This window comes from Lycorma delicatula, chromosome 10, assembly GCF_047948215.1.
Source record: "Lycorma delicatula isolate Av1 chromosome 10, ASM4794821v1, whole genome shotgun sequence".
In the NCBI taxonomy this organism is placed as follows: domain Eukaryota; kingdom Metazoa; phylum Arthropoda; class Insecta; order Hemiptera; family Fulgoridae; genus Lycorma; species Lycorma delicatula.
Window position 1 is genome coordinate 76320877 of NC_134464.1, and position 26795 is coordinate 76347671.

Here is a 26795-nt window from a genome sequence, read left to right on the forward strand (position 1 = left end):
GGGCGGTGTAGCGACCGGACACGCTACGAGGTGGGATCTTCTCCCCTCTGGGGGGCGGGGGGGGAATGGAGATGGTATAACAGACCTGAGTAATGGATTCCTACCCAATAAGAAGATAGTAGTAGAGAATATAATAATGGGAGGAATCCAGAAAGAAACCCTTTTAATAAAGCTAACAAGTCCGTTTAACAGTCATTCTTGTAATACTGCTCGCTGACACACCTAAATAGATGTTCCATGAGAAATATTACCAAACCCAGGTTAGGAATGCATGGGAAACTGAAAGGGCTCTGTTGATTGTTCTCACCCTCAACTGGGGTCTGGTCCTGTAGGTCAAGAGGATAGGAGTAAATACTCCAGGAAAGACCAGTTGACATTCTGTGAGAATTTTAAGAGAAATGTCAGAATTATATTTACGTTGCCTTATTTAATATTCTCAAGTCTGAAAATTGAAGGAAAAAAATATTAATTTCAATATGCACAATACATGTATTGTCTCTGGAAAAACATTTGCCCATTTTTTTTTACATAAATTGTTATTAGTTTAACATGTTCAACACTATAAACTCCGTATACTGGCTCACTGAAAGACTACAGTGAGACCATCTTTGCTTTGGTTTAGTTGCATTCCTTGTTTTTATGTTGGGTAAACTAATTAGTCATAGTTTCTTTCTTCTTCATAGTCATTTAATAATTTGGTACTTACGTATTAACGCCACCGCAGCTACAGCTGCTGTTTAGGTTATGTTGACTTCGTGTACTGACAAATCATACGTATATCAAAATAACCTAACTAAATATAACCTTCGCTCGCTAACCTCTTACGTATTAACGCCACTGCGGCTACAGCTTTATTTAAAAACAAAGTAGGCAATCGGATTTCGCTGTATTAACATTAATTGGATTTCGGTGCTATAACATTAAGATTATATTATTAATAAGTTGTATATATTATGCATATTTAATGTTAATTATAAGAGGTTAGCGAGTGAAGCGAGCGTAGGTTATTTTGATATACGTACGATTTGTCAGTACACAAAGTCACCATATACATACGAAGTCAACATAACCTTAACAGCAGCTGTAGCTGCGATGGCGTTAATACCTAAGTACCAATAATTTATAGTAAATACAGTATCCTATATATATTAAGCAGTGTTTTGTAGTGTAATTTTTATACAATTTTTCCTAATTACCACTGGGAAAAAAGACATTTTTAACTTTTTGTAATTTTTTTTTTTCAATTAGTAATAAGTAATTCCTTTTTTATTTAATTTTATAATGAAAACTATTTAATGAACATTGTGAAATTAATTAAAGTAAGACTATTGGTTCTTATAAAATAATATTAGTATAATTTACCAAATAAGTAGATATAGTATAATGCTAAAAATATATTCTATCCAAGAAAAAATCAAACTGTATTCTTTATAAAAAAAATTTTCTTATAACCTACTTTCATTATATTCTTAGAATTTTATTTTAATCACTTCAAAAATTCCAAAGTAGAACATTCCATATGAAAATTGTTTTGCTTAATTCTTGTCACTTGAAATCTTTTCTAAAATTCATTAGTTATGTTTAAATTATAAAAAAACTAAGATATGGTAAAGGAATCTCATGTAAAGGGTCAAAATGATTTCAGTGAGAATTGTATACAATTATATTTGCTTTCACCTTTTGCTGAAGATTTTTGTACTAAAAATGGCTTCAGAGTGTGTAAATTAAAATATTTTTACCAAAAGAGGGATAATTTTTTTGTTTTAGTAATTTGTAAATGCCAAAAATCAAATTTTTTGTCAAAAAGTGATGACCCCACTATTATACATTAATATACAGATTATGTAAAGACAGTTTTGTCTAAATTTATTAGTATAAATTTAATCCATAGGTTATGTTAAAATAAATTCTCATTAATGTTTAATTTTTAACTTACAGTAAAACAGAAATAAATTAAAATAAGGTAAATCATTAAATAAAAAAATCCCTTTTACTTTGGTTTTGAACTGAACATAAAAGTTAAAAAAAAAAATGTATCTTAGCACTTATTTATCTATATATGAAGGGGACTAGGAAAAATTTATAGTACAATTTGACTTTTTTTTTTAATTTTTCAAAATAATTTCCTATTACTTCTTCATCTTTCAAAACTAGTCTTCAAAGAAACCCTGCCACATTTCATCAGAGATCTGGGCACACTTATCATCCCTTTGGAGGTTATCACTGCTTGTAAAATGCCTCCCTTTCAGTCTGTTTTTCACCTGGGAGAACAGAGCAAGGTCAGGACTGTAGGGAGGGTGCTCTAATAGTTTTATTTCAATGCTGGCCAAATACCAAATATCTAATTTTAAAATTAGATTATGATAAATACATTAGTTCTGAATATTTGGTTAACCTATATATATATATATATATATATATATATATATATATATATATATATATATATATATATATATGTGTGTGTGTGTGTGTGTGTGTGTGTGTGTGTGTGTGTGTAAGTTTTTGGGTATTTGCTGTTAAGTTTGTTGAGAGTTAATTAATATATATTGTGATTTTCTTTTTACAGAAGAGATGTCAGATCCAGCAGCACAACCTTTCTTCTGGATAAGTAAATGGGTAGATTATTCTGATAAATATGGCTTTGGATATCAACTAAACGATGACAGTGTTGGAGTTATGTTTAATGACCAAACTAAAATTGTTTTGTTAGCAGATAAGAAGTTAGTATAAATTATTTTATGTTTATAATATATAATAAACTTCAAAGGTTACTTGTGAACCTTAAAGGCAAGCAGTGTCGTAGAAAAACTTTAAAAGTTAATCTTGCATGATATGTAAAAAAAAAAAACTGGCAAAATATTACATGACTTTCTCGGCTATGCTGGTCAAGTCATACAATATCTCATCCACCTCTTTTTTTTCATTGCAAAACCTTTCTAATGAAACTTGAAAATCTGTGCAATTCATTCATTTTGTCATATTTTTATTTTCATAATAAATGTTTAAATATAAGTAACAAAAAAAATTCAGAATTTTTTTTAATTTTGGGGCCCCCATAATGATTACCTAAATAAGATTTAACCGAAAAGAATAAATAAAAAATTTTTAATCCCTTATTGTGTAAGGACAATTTTGTAAAAAATAATTACAAAGTGATCCTTAACAAAAAAAAATTAAATAGGTTTAAAAAGAATTGTTTTAAAATATTGAAAAAATAAAGTATAACTTTTATGATAATAATGAAAATATTGCTTATTTTGGGTTCGGGCTTTATTATGGGATCCAGACCTACTTAAATCTTAATTGCCCTTAAAGTGATAAAGAAAAAACAAATTTAAAAAAAATGAAAATTAAGAGTTAGAGCCAAAGATTAGAATATTATATTTTTTAGAGGAGGATAATATTTGTTTTTTTTTTTAATATCTAACAAATAAATAAAATTAAAAATCTTAAAAAACCCTTGATGAAATTAAATTGGATATTAAAATATTGGAAAGATTTGGAAACATTCAAACGCCGTTTTGAAGAAACATACCTACTGCAGCGTCTCCTGGCGGCTTATTAACTAATCTAAGAACCTGCTCCGAAGTGATAACCTATGTAATGCAAAAATCTCATCGAAATTTGTCCAGTAGTTTTTGAGGAAAATGGTGACAGACATGCACTCACACCGTCTCCATTCTGTCGTGGGTAAAAAATATTTATATTAAGCTTAAAATTGCTTAAATATTTCTTTAAAATCTATTCACCCTCCAATAAAGACTAAAACAAGAATGTACAAATTTTCTCTATGTTTAAGATCCAGGGTTTATAATTTTGGAAAATTGTAAATATTTCTTGATAGCTATGTATATGAAATATAAACTTTCAAAAGAATTTTGAAAAATATTTAAATTTAGGGAAATGTTTCAAAAGAACAAAAAACATACATTTCAATTTTAACAGGTGGAATTTGATTTTGAAAAAAATTAGATTATTTATAAAGGTATTTAATGGAGATAACAAATTTACAAAAGGTTTTCTGAAGTGCCTTTGAAGAAAATTGAAATTTTTTCATGTTATCCTTTCAACCTTTGAACGAATTCTGAAAAAAAATTAATTATGTGTTCAAAGTCCCATTATTTACTTACTAATAATTGATCCAAATTGGTTTGGTCATTACTGACATACAAGGCCAAAATCAGGGCAACATATGTTTATGTATGTACTGGGCTCAGCTAGTGTAAGAGCTTGTGACGTCACAAGCAGATTGCATATTACTACTCGGCCTGAAAACATCAACTCCGCATATCAAATCGAGTATTACTTATCATATTTTATGCGGTAATAACTATCATATTTACATTTACTTTTATAACCTTTATCTGTACTAAATTATTAATTTTTAATAATACACAAAACCTTTCTTGAATTTTCCTCATCCATCTAATTCAAACTTCTAGTAAGTACACAATCATCACTAAATGAATCACTGTCATTTTCACTTTCACTATCAGAATATACATGTGTAATGTAACATTCTATCATTTCATCTATCAATGGTTCCAATTTTTCATACTCTTTTTCAATATTTTTTACTTTTCATAATAAGGTTTCCGGTCATCTTCATTCTTGGAATTAATTTCTTCGTAGTTAATTTTCCAATATTTGAGAAAAAAAATGCTGTGTTATGACTCATCACATGTCTTTTTACAGCTCACCATACCATCTTGATCGGATTCAAATTAGGATGATACAGTCGAAGTCTAAGAATATGATGCCAAAGTTTTTTTTCAAAAGTTCATCCAAGTGATGATATTTTTGTACTTTAGTTTTATGTAACTTTACTAATTTGTCTGACTGGTTTCAGCATATTTGAACTGGAATATGGTTTTCTCCATTCAATCTGTCATATATTTTCTTCTGGAGTTAGAATTTGGTGCTTTATCAATATCTATATTGTGATAGGAGCATTATCAGCAACTACTACTGACATTGGTGGAAGATTTGGAATCAATTTTTCACGCTCCTATGTCATAAAATTATATTCATGTTGTCATGGTAGTCACCACTTTTCGAACTGGCTTTTCAAGTTAGTAATGCGTTCGGAATAAAACCGATTTCTCCTCCAGCATGAATTACTATTAATCGGCACATGAAATCCTTTAACAATACCATCAGACCATGACTTTGTCGAACAATGTGAACTTAAAACGTGCATTTCATCCAAACAATTGTAGCATTGCTTTGTTTGTACTTAGCCATTGCCTGCAAATATTCAATTCTCTTCCACCTGATATTGAATTTCTCAATTAAAAGTTTTCTGTTATTTTCAGTTTTACACCATTTAAAACCTAACTTTCAAAATAACAGCTAAAGTTAATTCACTGCCTTTAAACTCCAATAGATAACTGAAGTTTTTGCCTTATTTTTTTTAAAGTAGGTAATTCTTCTTTGAATGAAATTCATTAACTGTTCTTTTAACTACACCTAAATCAAAACTGTTCAGTCAACTGACAGGTTTTGACCGTCGTTAATACTTTTTCGGCTTGCAGAAAGAACATAATTGGGATGTTGATTGGAGAATCTTGTCTTTTTTTCTCTTTTGAGTTTTTGAACCTCTCTCTCATTTTCCTGTTTAGCCTCCGGTAACTACCGTTCAGATAATACTTCAGAGGATGATATGTATGAGTGTAAATGAAGTGTAGTCTTGTACATTCTCAGTTCGACCATTTCTGAGATGTGTGGTTAATTGAAACCCAACCACCAAAGAACACCGATATCCACGATCTAGTATTCAAGTCCGCGTAAAAATAACTGGCTTTACTAAGACTTGAACGCAGGAACTCTCGACTTCCAATGAACCTGAGTTCTCGATACGTCACAAGCAGCATCAGTTATTTTTTTGCATTTTTGAATGCCAGTTATATGTTTATCGTCAGTTAATATAACTACTTTTAGAGCTTTCTTTTTCATAAAATCAAACATTATTGATAATGTCACGTGCTTGTTTCCTAAGTTTTTTTTTTTTTACTATGGATTTAAATTTTCCATAACAAACCGTACTAATAACATGAATAAAAATAAAACGAAAAATAATGTATTTCAAATACTTTACGAAAAACTGAATAATTATAATATAATATGACTGCACGAAAATTCCACCAGACTACCTTCACTGAAAACGATACAAACTGGACTAAAGTTTATTTCTTTATACACACATTGTGTACTACGAATGACGGATCTAAATATAATCATGATGAAAGACATCATTTCTAACTGTTTGTATATATTTTTGTAGGCTGTACATAATACCAATCGGATTTTAGTTATTGGTTAAGGAATTGTTATTGTTTACAAGATTGAGTCATTCAGCATTTTTATACATGCAATCAACTCAAGTAGAAAGAATTGAACACACAACATAAATGTATTGTTTAGCCACCCATATTGTTTGTAAGTCGAAAAATGAAATAAAAATAATTACGTGCAAAAATAATGTTTTGGAATACAATGATATAATGAGATATCAGCATGTGACATCACAAGCTCGTAGATTCGCTGGGGCAACTGTACATATGTTTTTTGGTCTAGATAAACTAGTTGGACCTGTATGAAAACAAAATTTTCACAAAAAAACCTTATGTCCCTTTTTTGACATGATCATCATACTTTCCCCTTTACTAAAGCTGCTATTCTAGTTATATTCACCAGGAAAGTAGAATATAAAAAAGTTTAAAAGTACTCAGTACTTATACTGAATGTAAGTTTATTTTAAATATAAATAATATTTAATATTAATGTACTTAAATTTTTTTAATTAAATTTCTCTTTATTTCCAAGAAATTAAAAACTAATGAGAGATCAAAGTACAAATTAGAGCTATCTGAGTATTTGAAGGTCTTGGTATATTTTATTTTGATTTTATAAAATTATTTCAGTATTAATTATAAAAAATTAATTTCAATTTATACATTTATAGTTAGAATTAATTTAATGTAATTCACTAGTTTAAATTAAATATATAATTTCTTGCCTTGCAATGTATTTATGTAAGTCTTATATGGTGCCTTTTCAGATAATTTTACCAAAAGAAAAAACTAATTCTGGATATTCATATCTTTCAAATTGTCTTGAATTATTTTTGTCACTGAAGATTGATGCCCAGTTGCAGTTAGCTATCTTTTTCTTTAGTGTGATGAAAGAATTTTGTAACTTGTAAAAAGAAAACATGCCAAAACATCTAGAAACCTCTAAGTGAATGAATGAAAGGCAGACGCTACAACTTTGCCTTGAAAGTTAAAAATTAATTTGCTAACTAAACATAAATGATCTGATATATCTACATTATGTGAGTTTTACCCTTCATTGTTAACACAACAGAAAATAACCCAAAGCATACAATAAGCAAGTGTTATGATGAACAACAGTTTGTAAACTTCTGATTTCCTTGGTTATATGGGAGAGACAGTCAAATGGATAACAAGAGGACTAATATGAAGGATTTTTTTTTACGTTGAATTTAAATGGCTAATAATAGTAGCTAATGGGAGTGCCTTCATTTCACCAGATGGACAATATTTAGAATTCTCTTGAATTACAAATGGTTAAAACTTGTCTTGGGTGAACCGCTCATAAAATTACAGACTAAAAAGAAATAGCCTGGTTTATGATCTCTTTTATAGTATATGGATGGATGATTGGCCTGACTAAAGAGGCAATTCTTTAATTGCTTCTTTCATTGGACTTTGGAGATACCTTCTTTTTTACTGAACTTCTTCGGAGATACCTTCTTTTTTACTGAACTTCTTCCCTCTTATTCATGATTCATTAAACATCTGTACTGTAAGGAAGCTATTCCAAAAAAGACTAGAAATTATTGTTGGTAACATTGAATAACTGATGACTGATTTCAGGTACTTTATTTAATTTTTCCCAAAATGGAGCCTACATTTTTTAATTATTACTTAATTAATCTTCTTGAATGAGTCATTTCCTAAAACTTTGGCCATCCTGTACTAATTTTAAAATGAATTGCCAAATTTTAAAATGAATTTGGAAGCAGAATTTTTTTGATAAATAATTCTTACACAAACGCCTGTTGTTAATGCAAATATAATGCTGTTTTGCAAATATAATTTCCATAACAGTTTCCTCTGACGTTAACATCTTTGCAATTCTTCTTTTTTCTAATATCATTAATCAAAGTTTAGCTTGTCAGATTCTAACTTTCAGAACGAAGAACTTAAACTCAGAACGAAGTATATACATTTAGTCACTTTGCTTTTATCTACCATTGCAAATTATAAACGTAACAAAGTACACGCAAAAGAATTGCAAAACATGTAACTTGTTAGAGCATTACCATGATTCAATTTTTGCCAATAATTACAATAGTTTTAAATAGTGTTTTCATCTCCAAAGTTTTCTCTTAACATAAAACTTTCTGCTATCATTAATCCTTTCCTTTCACTTCAGATTGATAGAGAGTTGCCAGTTTTACAATCTATAACATTTTTGGCATACGTGACTTAAGGCTGCAATGAAGAGTGATTGATGGAGAAACCAGTTAATTAGAGGGTGTACGTACAGTAAAGAGTTTTCACCACTGTGTTAATCCGTTACTTTCCATTTACTAAGATTAAAAATGTACAAAACATTTTTAAATTGTATAATTTTTTTTGTAAAAATATAAAAATTTAAATCTATATTTTATTTTTCCCTTAGGAATGTGCATTATTTTGAAAATGATGGGATGGAATCATACCATACTATAGATACTATTCCTAGCCATCTAGAGAAGAAAAGAAAATTACTAACATATTTCACACGTTATATGTCAGAACATCTCATGAAAACTGGTGGAACTGTACCTTTAAGAGAATGTGATCAACTTAGTCGTATACCTTATGTTAACTTCTGGAACCGGTCTTCAAATGGTGTTACTATGCAGTTAACTGATGGAACTATTCAGGTAAATTTTTTTTTTAATGCAGTACGAAACTACGTTTCTAATAATTTTACAGGAGAGGGTTAGTTATGCAAGTAATTACTTTTTGAGTACTATAAATCTGATTTAGACTTTCAATATGACATCTTGTTATTTAATTAATTAACTTTTTCTTTTATCGTATACGATTTAATTATTATAAGAGGTTGTACTTATTTGTAAACATTAAATATACTAAAGAGTTGAATGAAATTCAGCTCTTTAGTACTCTTAGTACCCATTGCTGCATAACACCCCATATTCATATTTCTCATTTATTCAAGATCGCTCATTCTTAATAATCTGTGTTTCATTCTATGTTAGTGTCATTGCTTAAGAATTTTTATTATTATATTTGCCTTTGAAATGATAAATAAAGTAAATCCTGTACTGTGTTCATTGAGAGATCTATTAATCAATTTCATGAAAAAAAAAATTCACAATTATATAAAATGCATTGACAAATGAAGGAAGTTTATGGATAATTTATAGATGAATCGGTCATGTTCTACGCATTTTTTTTTTTTTTTTTTTTTTTTTTTTTTTGTAAGCCATATCGTAATGTTTAAATTTGACATTTTTGTCATCAATGTTTTTTGGATACGCTCACTGTTTTACTTGTTTGCTATTTCACACCATGCACTGTTTTAATCAGTATTAAGTATTGTTGTATGACAATCACATTAAGAGAGATTGTACTGCTTGAGTCAGTACAATTTTTATGTTAACACACGATAAGTTATCAGATTTCAACTTACACTATTAAAAGAAATGAAGAGCAATGAATATGTAAAAATCACTTAGTTTTTATTAAAGAATAAATGCCATTGTACGTGTGAAAAACAGATGAAATAATTTTAATGCATTCGTAACTATGGCCCCATTTTTTTCTCTTTTTCTTTTAAAACACTTAGCATCCACCTTATAGATATTAAGAATAAATTTATCTTTTTAATTTCATAATTCTTGCTCAGAATATTGTTTATTAATTACAAATAGATAATCCTGTACGTTACCGTTTTTTTTTAGTAATTATAAAATTTTGCTTTTTATGTGAATTTTACAACAGTGATTAAGTATTTTTATAGCAATGTGAACACATCTATCATAAAATGATATTTTGAGTAACTCCATTTATAAAGAAACTGCTAATGTAACTGAGATCTATCCTGGTTAGACTTCATATTTACAATTCATCTCGGACAATCTAACTGTTTATCTAGGAACTTTCCATTAATCCTTTTAGTATCAAATGTTGAAATAATATTTCTACTGTGTATACAAAAAATATCTATTATTCATAATGGCAATGTCTCTCCACAGCTGAGTAATAAGGATACTAATTTTGAGTTATAATTTTTGGGTAGCCGACAAATTAAACAAAATCCTTTTCACTCTGTATTCAATGGTTCATGTGCTTGTTTTTGTTTATTATGAATGTATTTTTCATTTTGTATTAATTTTTAAAATTTATTCTTTACTTTTAAAATATGCTTTAATATGGACAAAATGTTAAAAATAATTTTTCACAATTCTGTTCGTTTTGTTTTTTTAATAAAGTTAAGTTCCAGTATACTGTATTCAATTTTTCTAAAGTAATTTACATGAATATTTTCAAAATTAAATATTCTTCATTTCTAATTGAAAAAAAAAATACAACTTAATTAATCATTTAACAAAGTTTTCTTATGTTAAACCCAAAAACGTGTTATTTTTTACTACCAATTTTTGTGTTTTACATCAGATATCTTTATAACTAATAGAGGTATTACTCTGAGACCCATGTTTTAAAAATATTTTCGTGTCAAAAAACATAAACAACTAAATTCGCCCCTTAATTTACCTTCCCAGAATTTCAGGAAATCTTCATTTTCCCAGGGGAACCAAAATCCAGGTGAACTCTTTCGATAGCTGTAACTTGCTAATGAACCATTTTCAGGCTTATATTTTTATGAACTTTTTTTTTTTTTTTTAGCTATAGAATCAGCTCCCGACAGATTGCCATATAGTTTTGAATCACTATATTCCAGGCCACTCATTCAAAATTTGCACTAGTAACATTAATAATGACATCTTTTGATAAATTATTAATTTTACCTGAGTTGAGATTGTGTTTAAATTTTTTAATCCAGCCATCGGAACCTTTCAAAGTTATATTTCCAACCTTTTAGTAAATAATTTTAATATAGTTTTCAAAATTAGGTTTGTAACTGGAAGATGTGAATTGCATTGGTCTTGAAACCCCTGTAAACTGCTTCTTTATTCAATCATAAAACTGTACTAAATTGTTTATATGTTTTTGGCTTATATGAAATAAAGGCAGGTGCACTGTCCTGAGTTGTCAGCGGCCTGTCAAATTGCTTGGAACAAATCAGCAGTTGCAGCCTAATGTAACTTGTTTCTATTCAAAGAATAGAAATACTTTTGTCATATAAACCTTTGAAAAATTGGTGCCCATTGATTAAAAGTAGTTTTTTATTATGTATATGTATATATGTATTTCTATCAGTTTAGTGATATTTTTCCATAATAAAGAACAACATATTGTCGTTCTCTATTTTTAAATTCCACACACATTTCATATTATCCGTCATTTATAAATTATCTTTTTCATTTTTTTTTAGATTAATTTTATGGACCATGCAAAGATTATACTATGTCCATTGATGGAAGCTGTTACGTACATCGATCCTGAAAAGAAATTCAGAACATACAGAATGGAAACAATCTCTCAAAAAGGCTGTACTAAAGGTCTTCACAACTGCCTTAAATATGCAAGTGTAAAGCTAACCAGTCTTTTATCTTCATCTTCAATCCAGCACTAGTATTAAAAGATTATGAAAAGCATTTTTAATATGTTATTAGAAGTATATGTATATAACATTGTTATCTTCTTTTTTTCTTCAATACACATTTTTAATCATTAGCCGCATTAATTTTATATTCTTTATAATATAATAATTTTTTATCATTATATGCAGATAACTTTTCATGAATACTTATTTTTACTTGAATTAATATGTCTTAAAAATAATAGACATTTTTCTAGAAATTACTGAGTATATATATATATGTATAAATATCAAACTATGTGTATAATTTTTTAATATGTTTTTAAAAAATATTCTTAAAATGCAATAATTAACACAAAGTATACTTGTGATTAAGCTGAAAAATTGTAAGCTCAAATTGCCTATTCCTTGTGCATAATTTAATGTGCATAATATTTATTATCATTTAGAATAAAAAATGTCATAAATTTGTTATAGGAAATAGTTTATATGTCCCATGATATACCTAAACTGGTATTATTTAAATGTTTAACTTCGTTCCGTCAGTGATATTAAACAATAAAATATAACTTCTTTTTTTTTAAGACAAGATAAATATTTAATTTGTGTTTTTCATAAAACTTTACCAGCAATTCAATTCATGAATTGCTGGTAAGCTATTTGAGCTACCAATAAAAAAAAGTTAATAACTTTCAATAATTTAACAATAAAAAATTATTATATTGTAAAGAATATAAAGTTAATGCGGCTAATGATTAAAAATATATATTGAAGAAAAGAATGTTATATACATATATTTCTTACTACACATTAAAAAAAGAAAAAAGTTAATAAATAACTGAGCTACTAAAAAAAAGTTATTTAAACAGTTCATACTTCATGAATTGGTAAAGGTCATGAAGAACACAAATTTAACCTTGTCTTTGGAAAAAAAAAGCTATATTTCATTGTTTAATATCGCTGAAAGAATGGAGTTAAACATTTAAGTAATGCCAGTTTAGGTGTATTATGGGAAATATAAACTAGTTTCAGAAATTAATACAAATTTATGATACTGTTTATTTTGTATAACAATAAATTACGCGACAAGTAGGTCATTTATGCTTACAATTTTTCTGCTTAATCTCAAGTATTCTTTATGTTAAACATTATATCTTAAGAATTAATATTTAAAAACAAATTAAAAAATTATATATATATATATATAGTGATTTTAAGTAAGTACTCAGTTTACCTTCTCTTCCTATAAATGTTCAATAACTTGAAGATGAAAGAATATGATGTATTCTGTGAGAATAGTTTTCTTTATATTTTTTTTTTATAATTACAAAAGTAGACATATTGTAATTTTATTGAAAATAAGTAAAATACTTGAAAGTAAATGAATATAATTATAGATTCTTGTACGAATTTAAGTTTTATAAGAGTTAAATCATTTAATTGTATCACAGGAGGTAATATAATTATGTTGTTTACTTTTATTTATAATATTTATTTTTAATTGTTAAATATTTAATAGAAATATTAACTAGAATTTAATTTTAGTGAAAATAATTTGTTTTTTTATTATTATTTAAACCATGTTATTTTTTATTAACTAAGACTTGATTCGTTCAAAAAATTATCTGTTGTTTTTATATGTATATATATTCTTTTTTCTTAGTTAAAAACTATTGGATATTTCTTTTTAAAACTTAATGTTAATTATATTTATAATGCTAAAAGGCAGGCCCGTATTAACAATCAATATTATTGCTCTGGACAATTAGAAAATATCTATATTATATACTTTCTAGCACAAATATTTATAATATATCCTTTCTAGCAAATTTTTTTCATGAGTCTGTGTATGTGCGTGTGCGTGCCTAATTAAATAACCAAAAATTAAGGCACTACTGTATTTCTACACTTGAATTCTTAATAATAATTAAATTTTGTTTAATTGGTCCAAACCAAACTTATTTGTTTGCTTGACATTATTTCTGACAGTTTTGGTTATTGTATCTCCTTATAGGCAGATGATTATGACTGATATTAGCCTTATATGTAATCTTTTATTCTATTTATTATTCTCTACAAGTATTATGTAAAATATTATAGAATAAGGTTAATTTTACCGTATATGTACTCTTCTGTTTAGGTTATACTTTCATTTTTGTTGCATGACATTGTTATATTAATTATGAGGAATTTCATCAAAAATATTCTGTTTGTACAAAAATATTGTAGTGTGGTATTTTTTAATAAAAATTAATATATTTATATATCTTGTAGCTATGCTATCCATCTTAACCATTTGGAAGCAAGCTGTAAATTACCAAGTGTACAAGTGACACTTTATTTGGCTGCTAAAAAGAGGTGACTCCTCCCCATGCTGTATTAGTAAAGCGCTTAGAAGAAGTAATTTGCTGCCACAATTCTGAAATCCTTGGCTATACAAGCAATAAATCACTCCACTGCATGTGTTAACAGTTTCAGCAGTGTATAAAAATTATCTATTTAATTTGATTATAGTATTATAGTCAATATTACATTACACTTATAACTACCTCTCCTGATAGTATGCCTAGGCTAAAAAAAAAGCAAACTGTAGCTAGAAAAATGGAACGTATGTATAACGACAATATGATTTTGATAATTATGCTGTGATTCTCCCGCTGCAACATTCAGCACACTAACATTTACCAATATTGTGTCTACTTTTTACTGTAAATTAAAGCAGTAAAATACAGCTCGTAGAGCCTTAAGTCTTAAGTTTTGTAAGTGAAGCTGGTTGATGTGCAGTAGCTCATTTTACTTTGTATTGGTGTTATGAACAGGTGTAGTGAGAGTATTTAGGATGAGGAGAATAAAGCAGGCTTCTGCTGCCTACAGAAAGTATGTGTTTTGTTCTACTCTTGGGTGTGTACTTTCCACATCTACATCTAAATTCACTCTCCAACCTGCATGAAAACTACACTTACAAAGTTGAAACCTAACATATATTCCTAAAGAGGAACTTACTCCCAAAGGGTAAGAGTAGTTACTGTTTAGAAAATGTTTATCCTGAACTGCATCATACTTGGAGGAAATTAGTGTAAACAATCTAAGGAAGTCTTTCCATTCCTGTTTTCCAAAAAGTTAGAAAACTGAATGGTTAATTTCAAAGTGGGTCTGAAGGAAAATACTTAAAATGCACTATAACAGTTCCTAAAGGCTTAAAGATTAAAACCGGTATAAGCTATCATTAAGAATCCATTTTTCTATTGCATACTTGTAAGGAGATGCAAACTAACTTCTAAAAAGCTGTGTATTTCAATTAAGCTCTTAATTGAAAGATATACATTAATATTGCCTTTATTATTTAAAAACTAATTTTGATTTTGGTAAATCTCTCAAATTAAATGTATTTCCTAATTTTTATAAATTTTCTGTATCTGTTTGGTAGAAATTTAAAACTGCAAAATGATGACTCTAATGTTGATGACTCAATATTCTGTGAATCATTTCAGGGGGTTTTCATTAAATGACTCCATAATAAGGGTTGGGCTGGAATTTTGTTATTACTGTTTTGAAAGCCATTTGTGATAGAAGATAAATCAGCGCAAAAAATTATTGCAATAAAATGTAGAGAAAAATTGGGTTTACAATTTTTAGTTGTGAGCTCTCTTTGGGAGAGGTGAGGTATTAACCTCTCCCAAAAAAAGAAAAAAAAATATGCCAAAAGAACTGAATGTTTGTTACAATGTTTTTTTTTATTTTAACTTTGGCAGTTCACTCAGATTACAAAGTTATTAAGACTATAAGATACAAAAATTCAGTGGTTACGTTAAATTCTAAACTGAAGTAAAACACCAAAATTTGCATATAATTAACATGTATAATGTGCCTATAATTAATATGTAGTTAATTATAGGATACATCAGTGCTCTTCAGCAAACAGAAAATAGTAGAATTCCTTCTAATGGCTGAAGATAAAAAACTCATCCTATTAAGATAAAACTGGGAAATTGTTATTATGTTACTGGTTTGTATTTTAAAAATACTGCAGGAAACACTTCTTATTCCAAAAGCATCATGTGAAAAACAAAACTTTAACATAAGATCAATTGTTCGTACATTCTCATTACAGATCAAATTTCAATATGGCTTCATTCAACGATTTGCAGATACAGAATGTTTTCTGTAGCTTGAAAGAGTAAAGAAAGAAATAGAGGAAATGTTAAAATTCAGTATTTACCTTTGAAAACTGGGGACTATAGTTGATAATTTGCAAAAACAATAATCAAATTTACAATTATCAGTTAGATACAGGTAGAGCGATTTGTTTTATGTATTCAGAACAAATATCAAGAGATCTGTTTCTAGCTACATATATCTGTTGTTTTTTTATCATTCAACTATGAATGACATGCTTTATATGTAAGTTTTTAAGTATGTATGATTTAAAGTGGGTAAAAGAAGTTTACATTGCAGTATATTAAAAAAATATTTATGAATGCACAGGTTTAGCTAACATAAAAATAGAATTAGGCTAGTTTACATTTTTTTGTAAGTGGTTATATGACAGCTACTTAACAAACGTTTGGATGGTGCATGACAAATTTGACACATATTTAAATCTAAAAAATTTTTTTTACTTGATGCTTCACATTGTGCATGTATAATCTCTATTTATTGAAAGTACCAGTAGATGTCTCCTACTTTATGTATTCATTTCTGATTCTAAAACACATTGGTTATTGTTGAGCTATGGACGTTTGTCTAATTATCAGCAGTCTAAAGTTGTGCTTGTTTAGGCTGAATCAAAAAGTATTACAATGACTCTGTGACAATTTCAAGCTCATTTTAAGACGCTATGATGAATTCCAGCAAGAAGCACTGTTTTCTGTTTAAAATGTAAGTTTGAGGATGAAGGCAGCATAAAAAAAGAGAAATGACCTAAAGCAGCTACCATTTGTTTTCTGGAAAATATCGAAGCACTACTGGTATGCAGTGTAGTTTGTGAGAGTATACATGGCAAGCTTCACAAGAAATGGGAATATCTCGTATTACAGTACAAAGAATATTACCCAATGGTCTCAGGCTTTTTCTAAACAAATTGACTATCCTGCTGCATCAGTTACAACCTAACAAGCAAAAAAAAATTGGAGTTTGCACAGTGATGGGAAGGGAAAGATGATGTTCTGTGAACACTTTGTTTTCAGACGAGGCCTATTTTCATATTGATGGGAATGTTAAACAAAATGTCCACTTTTGGGTGATAGCAGCATCACTAATTGTGCATAAAAAACAACAACATGGGTCTAAAGTAACCATTTGGGCAGCTTTATCCAGTCACGGATTGTTAGGGCATTTTTTTTTGATAATACAGTTAATTCTCAACACTATTTGGATATATTAAGGAATGATTTTCTACCCAAACTGCTTGTGACTGAGTTGCCTATAGATACTCAGTGGTTTATGCAAAATGGTATAACCCCTTACACCACTAATGTGTTTGAATTTTTAAATTCAGTGTTTGTTAATCATATAATTTCAAATTTCTGTCTGAGCCACCACAATGGAGGTTTCTTTCAGCCACCTTTGAACCTGGATTTAATCTTTGTGATTTTTTTTTATGGGATATTTAAAAAAAAATTTTTCGTTAAGACCTGAAAATTTTATGGAAATGCGTTCTCGGATAATTCACTTGTGTCACAGTCATCAGAAACATACACACTCACCTTGAAGAGGTGGGTCAGACGTAACGGCCATCATATTGAACATTTGCAGTAAAAGAATTTTCCACTAACACTAGTTTGTATGTAAAGTTGTAATCGTATTAAATTTAAAAATAAATATTTAATCGAAGTTCAAATATGTCAACTTATTGTGCACCACCCGGTAATATAATTTTATCTGATATTTTTCCACTGGAATAATTTCTGTATTAAATCCATTATTAACTTTAAAATGATTACATGAAACAAAACTGCTTATTAATACTACTTTGAGATTCTATGAGTAATAAACAAAAAAAAACTTATTTTTTATGAGAGTAGGGGTAATAGAAAGTAAAGTTTGTAAACTAGTAATAATTTCATAAATTGAAGGATTTTCAAATATAATTTTATTTTTGTAAATCGTACTGATTCATGCTTGGCTTAGTATCTGCTAGTTTTTTTTATTATATCTTAAAATAAAACTTATTTTGATAATTGCTCCATAAACAATGGGGAGTTCAAAGTCTGCTGAAAATTAAAATTCCCCAGTTTCAGAAAAAGGAACCAGATTTTTTGGGAATTATGAAAAAAAAATCATAGGCACACATATCACCCCTTTTCATTGTTGACTTTTTTTTATTTTTGAGGACAGGATATATACTTATGTTTCTGAAGAAAATATGTAGGTATTTAATATGATGCAATGAAAGGTGAAAAATAATGCTAAGCCTGATATGAGAAAATTGTTACATCAGTTTGATGTTTAAAGATTAAAAAATTCTTGTCAACAGCCATCACATATAATGTGATAAAGAAAAATTTGAAGTGGACAACACATGACTGACTTCCTTGTACACCTATTAAGTTACATTTACACATTTTTTTTTTTTTAAAGAAAAGTATATAAAATTTTATTTCATTAAAAATGTCTGATATTTTTATATTTATTTTGTTATTGAATTATCCATCGTAAAAATTTTTTTACAATGAGATTAATAATTATTAAATTTAAAAAAAGGAAATGAAGTCTGATTTGAACCGATGTGCCTTCCCCTAAGATCCAAATATTTCATTAATTAAAATTTTATTTGGCTTTAATTCTGGAACCGATGAAAGTTAACCACTTATAATATATCATTGAAAAGCTCTCCATGAGGACTTATTACTGAAGTTAAGGAAAAGTCCAAAATCCAATTTTTTTTTATTTTGGATTTTTTAGTTCAGTTGATTGGAATCAAAAGTGGAGGTGAACAACTAGATGTTACAACAATCCTAAATCCAAAATTTCAACACCCTACGGCTAGTCGATTTTGAGTTATGTGAGATACAGATGTCATGCCGAAACTAGTCAAAATGGATATTTAAATTGAAATCTGAAAACCGAAATTGAAGAACTGAAGATTTTAAATTATTTTAAACTAGCATTGCAAATTAGCAGAATTTTTATTATTTCATCTTGGTATTTTTCTTTGGTTATGTGACTAAATTAAAAACAATCCATTTTGAAAATGTGTGGAACTGTTTCCAGAAATATTTTTTTTTAGACATGGGTTTGCTCATGATCAGCTTTTTGGATGAAATACAAGTATTTTTACAGCATTTCAAAAGTACATATATATATATTTCACAATCGGAAATTCACTAATAAAATATTAATCTCTGTACATTAGAAGCAAGCAGAAAATTAATAAAATTTCTCACTCGGTTTTGTTTCACAAAAAAAAATCCAAAGCAGATGAGCACAGTCAAAATAGATCAAAATTCACTATATCATACGTAATTCAAATGTAAGATGATAGCTTTCTACCTACATCCGCAGACTACATACTTAATTTACTTTACAAACTAACAAAACAAAAATTAACCACTAAATAATACGCATACAGGCTAGTGGGAAGTCTCTTTATGCAAGTTATCTAATTATTAGGGTAGATGCAGTTTACCTTTGGATCTAAAATGTGTGGCTTACAACCATGTTCAAAGGACAGCTGAATATGTATGTCTGGTTGTTTTCCTGCAACAGCATATCAGGGATAATCATTTCAGCCATCTTGGGGATGCTCATTGTTGACATCTGCATTGTCAGGTGTGGTGAGGTCAGAGTCTTAATTTACTTTACAAACTAACAAAACAAAAATTAACCACTAAATAATACGCATACAGGCTAGTGGGAAGTCTCTTTATGCAAGTTATCTAATTATTAGGGTAGATGCAGTTTACCTTTGGATCTAAAATGTGTGGCTTACAACCATGTTCAAAGGACAGCTGAATATGTATGTCTGGTTGTTTTCCTGCAACAGCATATCAGGGATAATCATTTCAGCCATCTTGGGGATGCTCATTGTTGACATCTGCATTGTCAGGTGTGGTGAGGTCAGAGTCTTAATTTACTTTACAAACTAACAAAACAAAAATTAACCACTAAATAATACGCATACAGGCTAGTGGGAAGTCTCTTTATGCAAGTTATCTAATTATTAGGGTAGATGCAGTTTACCTTTGGATCTAAAATGTGTGGCTTACAACCATGTTCAAAGGACAGCTGAATATGTATGTCTGGTTGTTTTCCTGCAACAGCATATCAGGGATAATCATTTCAGCCATCTTGGGGATGCTCATTGGTGAATAGACGAAAACATTTAACTTGCAAATCCTTCCGAATATGGCCTCGCCTGTTATGCCTAACTCTGCAGAATGTTTGGGAGTTGATTTCATCGATGCCTCCATAGCAGCACACGTCTCAGATTGAGTGCTCAGCCTCCCACTGCGTAGCACATCAAGAACACTAACTTTTCTGTTGCAAAAGCCTTCTTTTCTCATCTCTGTAACATTTGTTATCGCCCACTAGGGTGGTCTAGTAGTGAACGCAGCTTCCCAATTCAGCTGATTTGTAAGTCGAGAGTTCCAGCGTTCAAGTCCTATTAAAGTCAGTTACTTTTATATGGATTTGAATACTAGATCGTGGATACCAGTGTTCTTTGGTGGTTGGATTTCAATTAACCACACATCTCAGGAATGGTCGAACTGAGACTATAAAAGACTACACTTCATTTACTTTACACTCGCACATATCATCTGATTGGTAATTCCTGGAGGCTAAACAGGAAAAAGAAAGAAAGTAACATTTGTGGTGATTGTGATTTCCCAAAGAAGTCATTCATACTGTTTTACATTTGTAGACACGCAGAAGCTTTTCAGCAGTGAACGCACTCTTATCTACCATTGTTCCACACTCTACTATGACTAATTTCATTGCACCACGAATGAACACCGGACGATCCCCACCTTTTACAGCAGAGGTGAGAATTGGCAGCAGTAGAGTCCGATTAAGCTGGATTTATTACAATGAAAAGGGTCTGACTTCTTGCCCACATAGTACATTCAGAGGTATTAAACCAAAATATGCAAATTTTAAGCTTCTACTCTACATCCTTTTTTTTATATGAGTTGTACGGATATATCTGTCACCGTGAAAGACCGAAATGTTTACTTATTCGGACCTTCGCCGATATATGCTGACATTCAGCATGCACTGATTGTGGAAGTTGAATAAAAATAATTGAACAAAGGCCAAACCTTCTGACCATTTATTTGTTTCGTTATCGTTCATCTATGCAGTTAACGTATCCTGATTGACCTTTTCAGTTTATAAAATGCTGTGAATTTGATTAATCGCCTCCAATGTTAGAAAGTAACATATATAATTTATATTTTTAACGTTAATTAGGTTATGTTTCGCTTAAATTTAAATTAACTTTTTTACGAGGGTTTCTCGTAATCTATTTACCTTAGAGATTGGTATTGGGTGTTTTTTTTAAATTTCTATTTGTCGTTATCTACCAATGCTAGAGTTTAATGTGTGTTTGTTGACATATACCGGCGGTAAATATAAGTAAATATTTCGGGTTTTCACAGACGTATTTGGTATGTCGACACACACACACCGGAGAATGTTGATATTCTCTAATTTGGTCTTTCTTGGTAACATATGTAATTCATATAAAATGCTATACCGGGTCTACAAAAAAGGGATACGGGATTTTAATTTATATCTCTTGGATGAGATATACAGCTGTTAATTTAATACAAGAAGAAAAAGGTTGTTTTAGTTGCGCCTGTGGCTTTAAATTGATTCCTTATATTTCCGTTGAACAGCGCCACTAGGAAAGATAGAGAGTCAGCAGAAAGTCCTGGTTTGAAGTTTGCTAAATGTAAATATGTAGTTACAGTTCAACGTAGAAAGTTGAATTGCGATCCTTCGAGTGATAATAACATTCGTCGATGGCACAATTAGATTTAAATAACCAAATGTCTGTAATGGGAAGAGTACGGGACGACCAAGGATATTTTAAATAAACGTTGAACATGTCAAAGCCATTACTGAGAAGTTCTAATAAATCTGTTATAAACGCCGTTTTATGTTTTTCAGTCATTTACAGTAACGGTAGCAGTGATTGTGTTGGTTGAGCCACAGCGCCGTATACCTTCGCACACCTTAAAAAAAACCGAAAATGGTTTTAAATATTTATTTGCAAGCCCAAATCAACTGAATATCTCGTTTAGTATAGTCGTAATTAGGAAAATTTACAATCACAGAACACAAAAATCAAGCTGTTATATTCATTTGTTACCAAGAAATTTAAAAATAGTAAATTTCATTGTTATTGCATTTTTCCCTTTAAACTCGGAATTTCACTTCGTTTATTGTGACGCTTCCCATGAGGTGCTCACATACCTCACTACTCTAGCCTCGCACGCAGTCCCCATGTTAAGCCCGTTATTGTTAAACAGAATGTTTTTAAATTTATTTAATATTATTTTAGTTACTTGTGTATTATAATAGCGTCACTATAGTCGGAATGTTATATATAATAACCTTATGGCACAACTGAAACCCTATATTGAATTAAGAAAATAAATAAAATTATAAATGTAATCTAAAAACTTAGCTACTCTCGCTAGTTAAGGTTAACGAGCGAAGGTTAAGTTTGGTTAGATTAAATTTATAATTTTGGTAATAATTTTCTTATTTCTGGTACCTTATTCTGTTTAACGTAAATTTAATTCTATTAATTCAGTAATATTCATTCAGTTCAAACCCAGCTCACACAATGATAGAGGATCAGTTCATCAATTCAACTAGTTAAAGTTTGTGCTTTAACTAGCAAATCTCCACTTCTACATACATATATATATTTTTTTTCTTCTTTTTTGAGATGAAATATATATAAAAATCTTCTCAGTTATGCCAAGAAACACAGGTAAAAATTTGGTTGCAACTGATCGAGAATGTTTTTGTTTAAACCGAACAAACAAAAACCTTCTTCCTTTTTATGTAATAGTATAAATTCATAACTGTAAGTCAAAGTTAAGAGATATTAAATAGCTTTAAAATCCATAATATTATTTCTTGTTCACTGTATTTATTTTATTTTTTGTATTGTTTATTGTTAGTAAGCAATTGCATAGTTTTGTAGTTCGCAACATGAAATATTTCCGGTTATGTAGTGAATAAGTCTAACTGTAATGACTAGCTAACTAACTCTAATGACTTCATATATTTAGTTATATAAATTGTTCATTTATTCTTATAACTATTTCTGTTAAAACAGTATTTTACTTTAAGAAAAAACTCTTATGTAAAACTTTCTACATCCTTTAAAAGGGTAGTGGGAAAATTTTGAAAATTTATTTTTTATAATGTTTCAAATTAATAATCTCATCACATATTATACACTTCTCCATACTTTGAAACCAAACAAAAAGAAACCCTGCTATATTTTGTCATAAATCTGGGCACACTCATTGTCCCAAGCCCTTGGTAGGTCATCATCACTTGTAAAAGTCTGCCTTTCAGTCTGTTCTTCACCAGGGTGAGCATCATGAAGTCATGTGAAGCTGGATCAGGACTGTAGAAAGATTCCTGGAAGAGTTTTGCAAAAATAGTAAACAGTTTTATTCCAGTGCTGGCCATAAACTTGAGCAAATTTTGGAAAGGTGGCTGAAGTGTTATTGTATTGAAGAAACCATGGGTCCTTGAGTTTGGACGCAGCTTCTTGAGAGCTTCAACAACTTTAGGTAGACATTCCTTGGTATATCACTTTCCTACAATTGTCTTCTGAGTTTCCAACACAACTCCTCTCACACGAAGATACACAGCCATCATTCTCACTTTATTAATTTGGGTTTTCAAACGCCCACACTTTGTTCTGAGACTTGTTGGGGATATCACAATAGTACAGCTAAGTTTTGTAACCTGTCGCAATATTGTTCACATAGGGAATATTTCCCATTTTCAAACACTTTCAGCATTTCATGAAATGCACTATGAAACACGACTTGCCATCTGATTGTTGGGAAAGTTACACAGCACCCAAAGGGTAAAAAACTTTCTAACTTGAAGGTGGTCGTGCAGAATATAAACTGCTAATGCATTAATGCTCAAGGACACCTCTATTTGGCGGTACGTCACATACTTGTCTTTCATACCACAGCAATGTTTCCCTCAGTCACAGATGAAGACAGCTGACTGTAACTTGAAGTATCCTCAAGGTCAAATGTTCTTTTTACAACTCTTTACACCACCTAAATATTGTTGTAAAATGAGGACAATACTCTCCAAACACAGGAGCCATTTCCTTTACTCTGATCAACAATTAACCCATTTGCAAAACTGCTTGGTTTTCAATTTTCAACCACAATATCACTATCTCTTTTCACCGACAAAGCTAAAAAGCAGATGACAGTTTGGCTACAGTCCAGGTTGGGTCCTATCTAATCATGCAATAACTTGTAACCTTTTTTTGATTGATGATTGATTTTTTTTTTGTAACCTTTCATGATCCATTCTGTCGAATTGCAAAGCTTTCCTAATACTCTTTGTAAAAGGCTTGTCAATACAAGCACAATACTGTTCAACTACTAAAATTAGTGAGGGATATTAAATCCAAAGAAATAATTTTTTTTTAAATTAGTAATCTTAAACAGTAGATTTATTCAAAATCATTAAAACATTGATATAAATGCTATTTAGACTACTTTATAACAATCAGTTGAGATATTTTTTTGTAAATATATATTTTTTTATAATAATTATTTCATCAACACAATGAATAAAATTGCCAGTTTGTTATTCTTTATTAGTGCATGTTTCATCATTACATCAAACTTGCTTCTCCCCCTCAAATTTGATCTTGTTTGTTTAAATGATCTATATCTCCTGTTAGTAATGTTTGGCAGTGCTTCTTCCATCTGAAAAACCTAATCTGTTCATTCTAATTTCCTCTTAATTTGGTTAATATTTTTTAGATTATCTTACAGTGTCTAAGTTCCCATCAATATCTTGACATGTTTGCTCATAGATTTATTTAACTAGGAAGTTAAATAACTTTTGTTTGTACAATTTATATATCTACAGGAATTCCTGTAACAATTACCTTCACTACAGTGTTCCTTTTCTTTCAACAATCAAATGTGCCATCCCATAAATACGTCTTTACCAATACATTCTAATATTTCTGAAGTTGGATTTTTTTAGTATAATTCCAATCATATACATTTCCTTTACATTATTGTTGTGTTCAACACTCAGTATTTGACCCAGATTAATTTATAAAGGAATACATTGAATCATTTATTGTAAATATTGTACTTTAAAATTATGAACAGCTTATCTAAGTTTTATGAGGAAGATAGTTTAAGTTGAATATAAAGCATTATCAGAAAAAAGATTACTGTAATAAATCTTTTGGATGATTTTTTGGTCAAATTCCCTTATTTACCTGCAAATTTTTAAACATTTTCTATATATTTATATCAATGAAAATGTAGGTTATTAAAGAACTGGTAGTAGTCATTAATGTAAAATGTTTCCTTATATTATGGGAGCCAGCCAACATTATCTAGTCACAGTGTTGCAATAAGCATGCAGGTCAGTTTATGCCCGCAATATTGGGTCAATTTATTGAGTTACAGTATTCAGTTTGTGATTTTGTGAAAAACTATTAAAGTTCCTAATAATATTTTCAACTTGAATGATTTGTGTAAATCTAAAAAAAAATGATGTATTTCTTTCTTTCAAACATCTAATATTTTGTTAAAGGAGAAAATGAGTACTAATGGGCACAACATGACATAAAACTGAAAGTAGAGAAAAGTGACCTTGCAATAAAACGAGAGTTGACAAGATATTCAGTTATAGTCTAATTCCTGGTTGGATCACTAAGATTAAGTATTGTTGAAGTTTACAGTTTGTGATACAAGATGTGAATAAGTTTTGCGAGTGAATGACAGAAACCACAACACAGTTAACTATTTGTGAGAAGTGTGTGTGGCATTTTTAGAAACACCCAAAGTAACAGGAGGACAAGGGTTAAATGTTAAAATCAATGAATTCCTATTTGCAAAATGCAAATATAATGTTGACCAGGTTCTCAAACAGCAATGGGTTTTCAGAGGCATTTTGTTGTGAAATAGGTAAGTGCTTTTGTTTGCTGTAAGAAACAGAAAAGTGGATTGTTTGCTAACTATTATTGTTAATTGCACTGCACCCGGAATTCATATAACTTTGAATAAAGTACAGTGTACTTTTAGAACACTGATCATCGTACAATGGTATAAGGAACATGAATAAACATAGTATTGTAAATTGCACCATAGACTGTGTATCAAGTACAAGTACTAATATTATTGAAAGATTGTGGGGTGTTGCAGAATCTCTTTTAGGTGGCAATATGGGAAAAATGATAGTGGCAAAAATGATGGTGGCAAATGATGGTTGCAGTATTCACAAGTGATAGACAGTTATATGGAGGAAAAGCCAATTTGTAGAAGCCAGTTCATTTCAGCATATACTGGAAGACATCAGTTACTTATTTATTGTCTGCCACAATAACATGTGTAAGTTTGTTAGTTTAAAACAATAGAAAGTGTTCAATTTTGTGTGAAAATAATTATAATAAAGTGAAATAACTTCTATTTAATCATTTTTATCATATTGTAAATGAAATAATGTATTGTAAATGTAATAATTACATGTATAGAAAATGTTTAAAAATGTGTGGGTGTCTAATAGAATTTATCTAATTTTTTTATAGTCTTTTATTCTGTATGAAAAATTTTGTATTACTTATTAAATGCATATTTTACATTACCCAATATATGATGGGATCTTTTGAAATAACCTTAATTCTATTGTTCAGTGAATATTGGTCTTATTCATTGTATTATCATTGGCATCCTTTATTTTATAAAGCTACATTTTTAAAATAAATTTCATATTTAACAGAATTATGTAAATGGGTAGATAGACTAGTCTATAGTGATATTTAATTTTAAGATCATAAA

At 29.4% G+C, this 26795-nt stretch overlaps 1 protein-coding gene across 1 annotated transcript in view; it reads left to right on the forward strand.

Moving 5' to 3' along the window:
- Positions 1-11950, forward strand: part of polo (Serine/threonine-protein kinase polo) — a 37425-nt gene extending 25475 nt beyond the window's left edge. Inside the window, exons 8-10 of the mRNA XM_075377093.1 lie at positions 2570-2723; positions 8713-8959; positions 11599-11950. Of these exons, the coding sequence (XP_075233208.1) occupies positions 2570-2723; positions 8713-8959; positions 11599-11799 (602 nt within the window). The 3' untranslated portion in view covers positions 11800-11950. The remainder of the gene's footprint in view (positions 1-2569; positions 2724-8712; positions 8960-11598) is intronic.
- The last annotated feature ends 14845 nt before the right edge of the window (positions 11951-26795 follow it).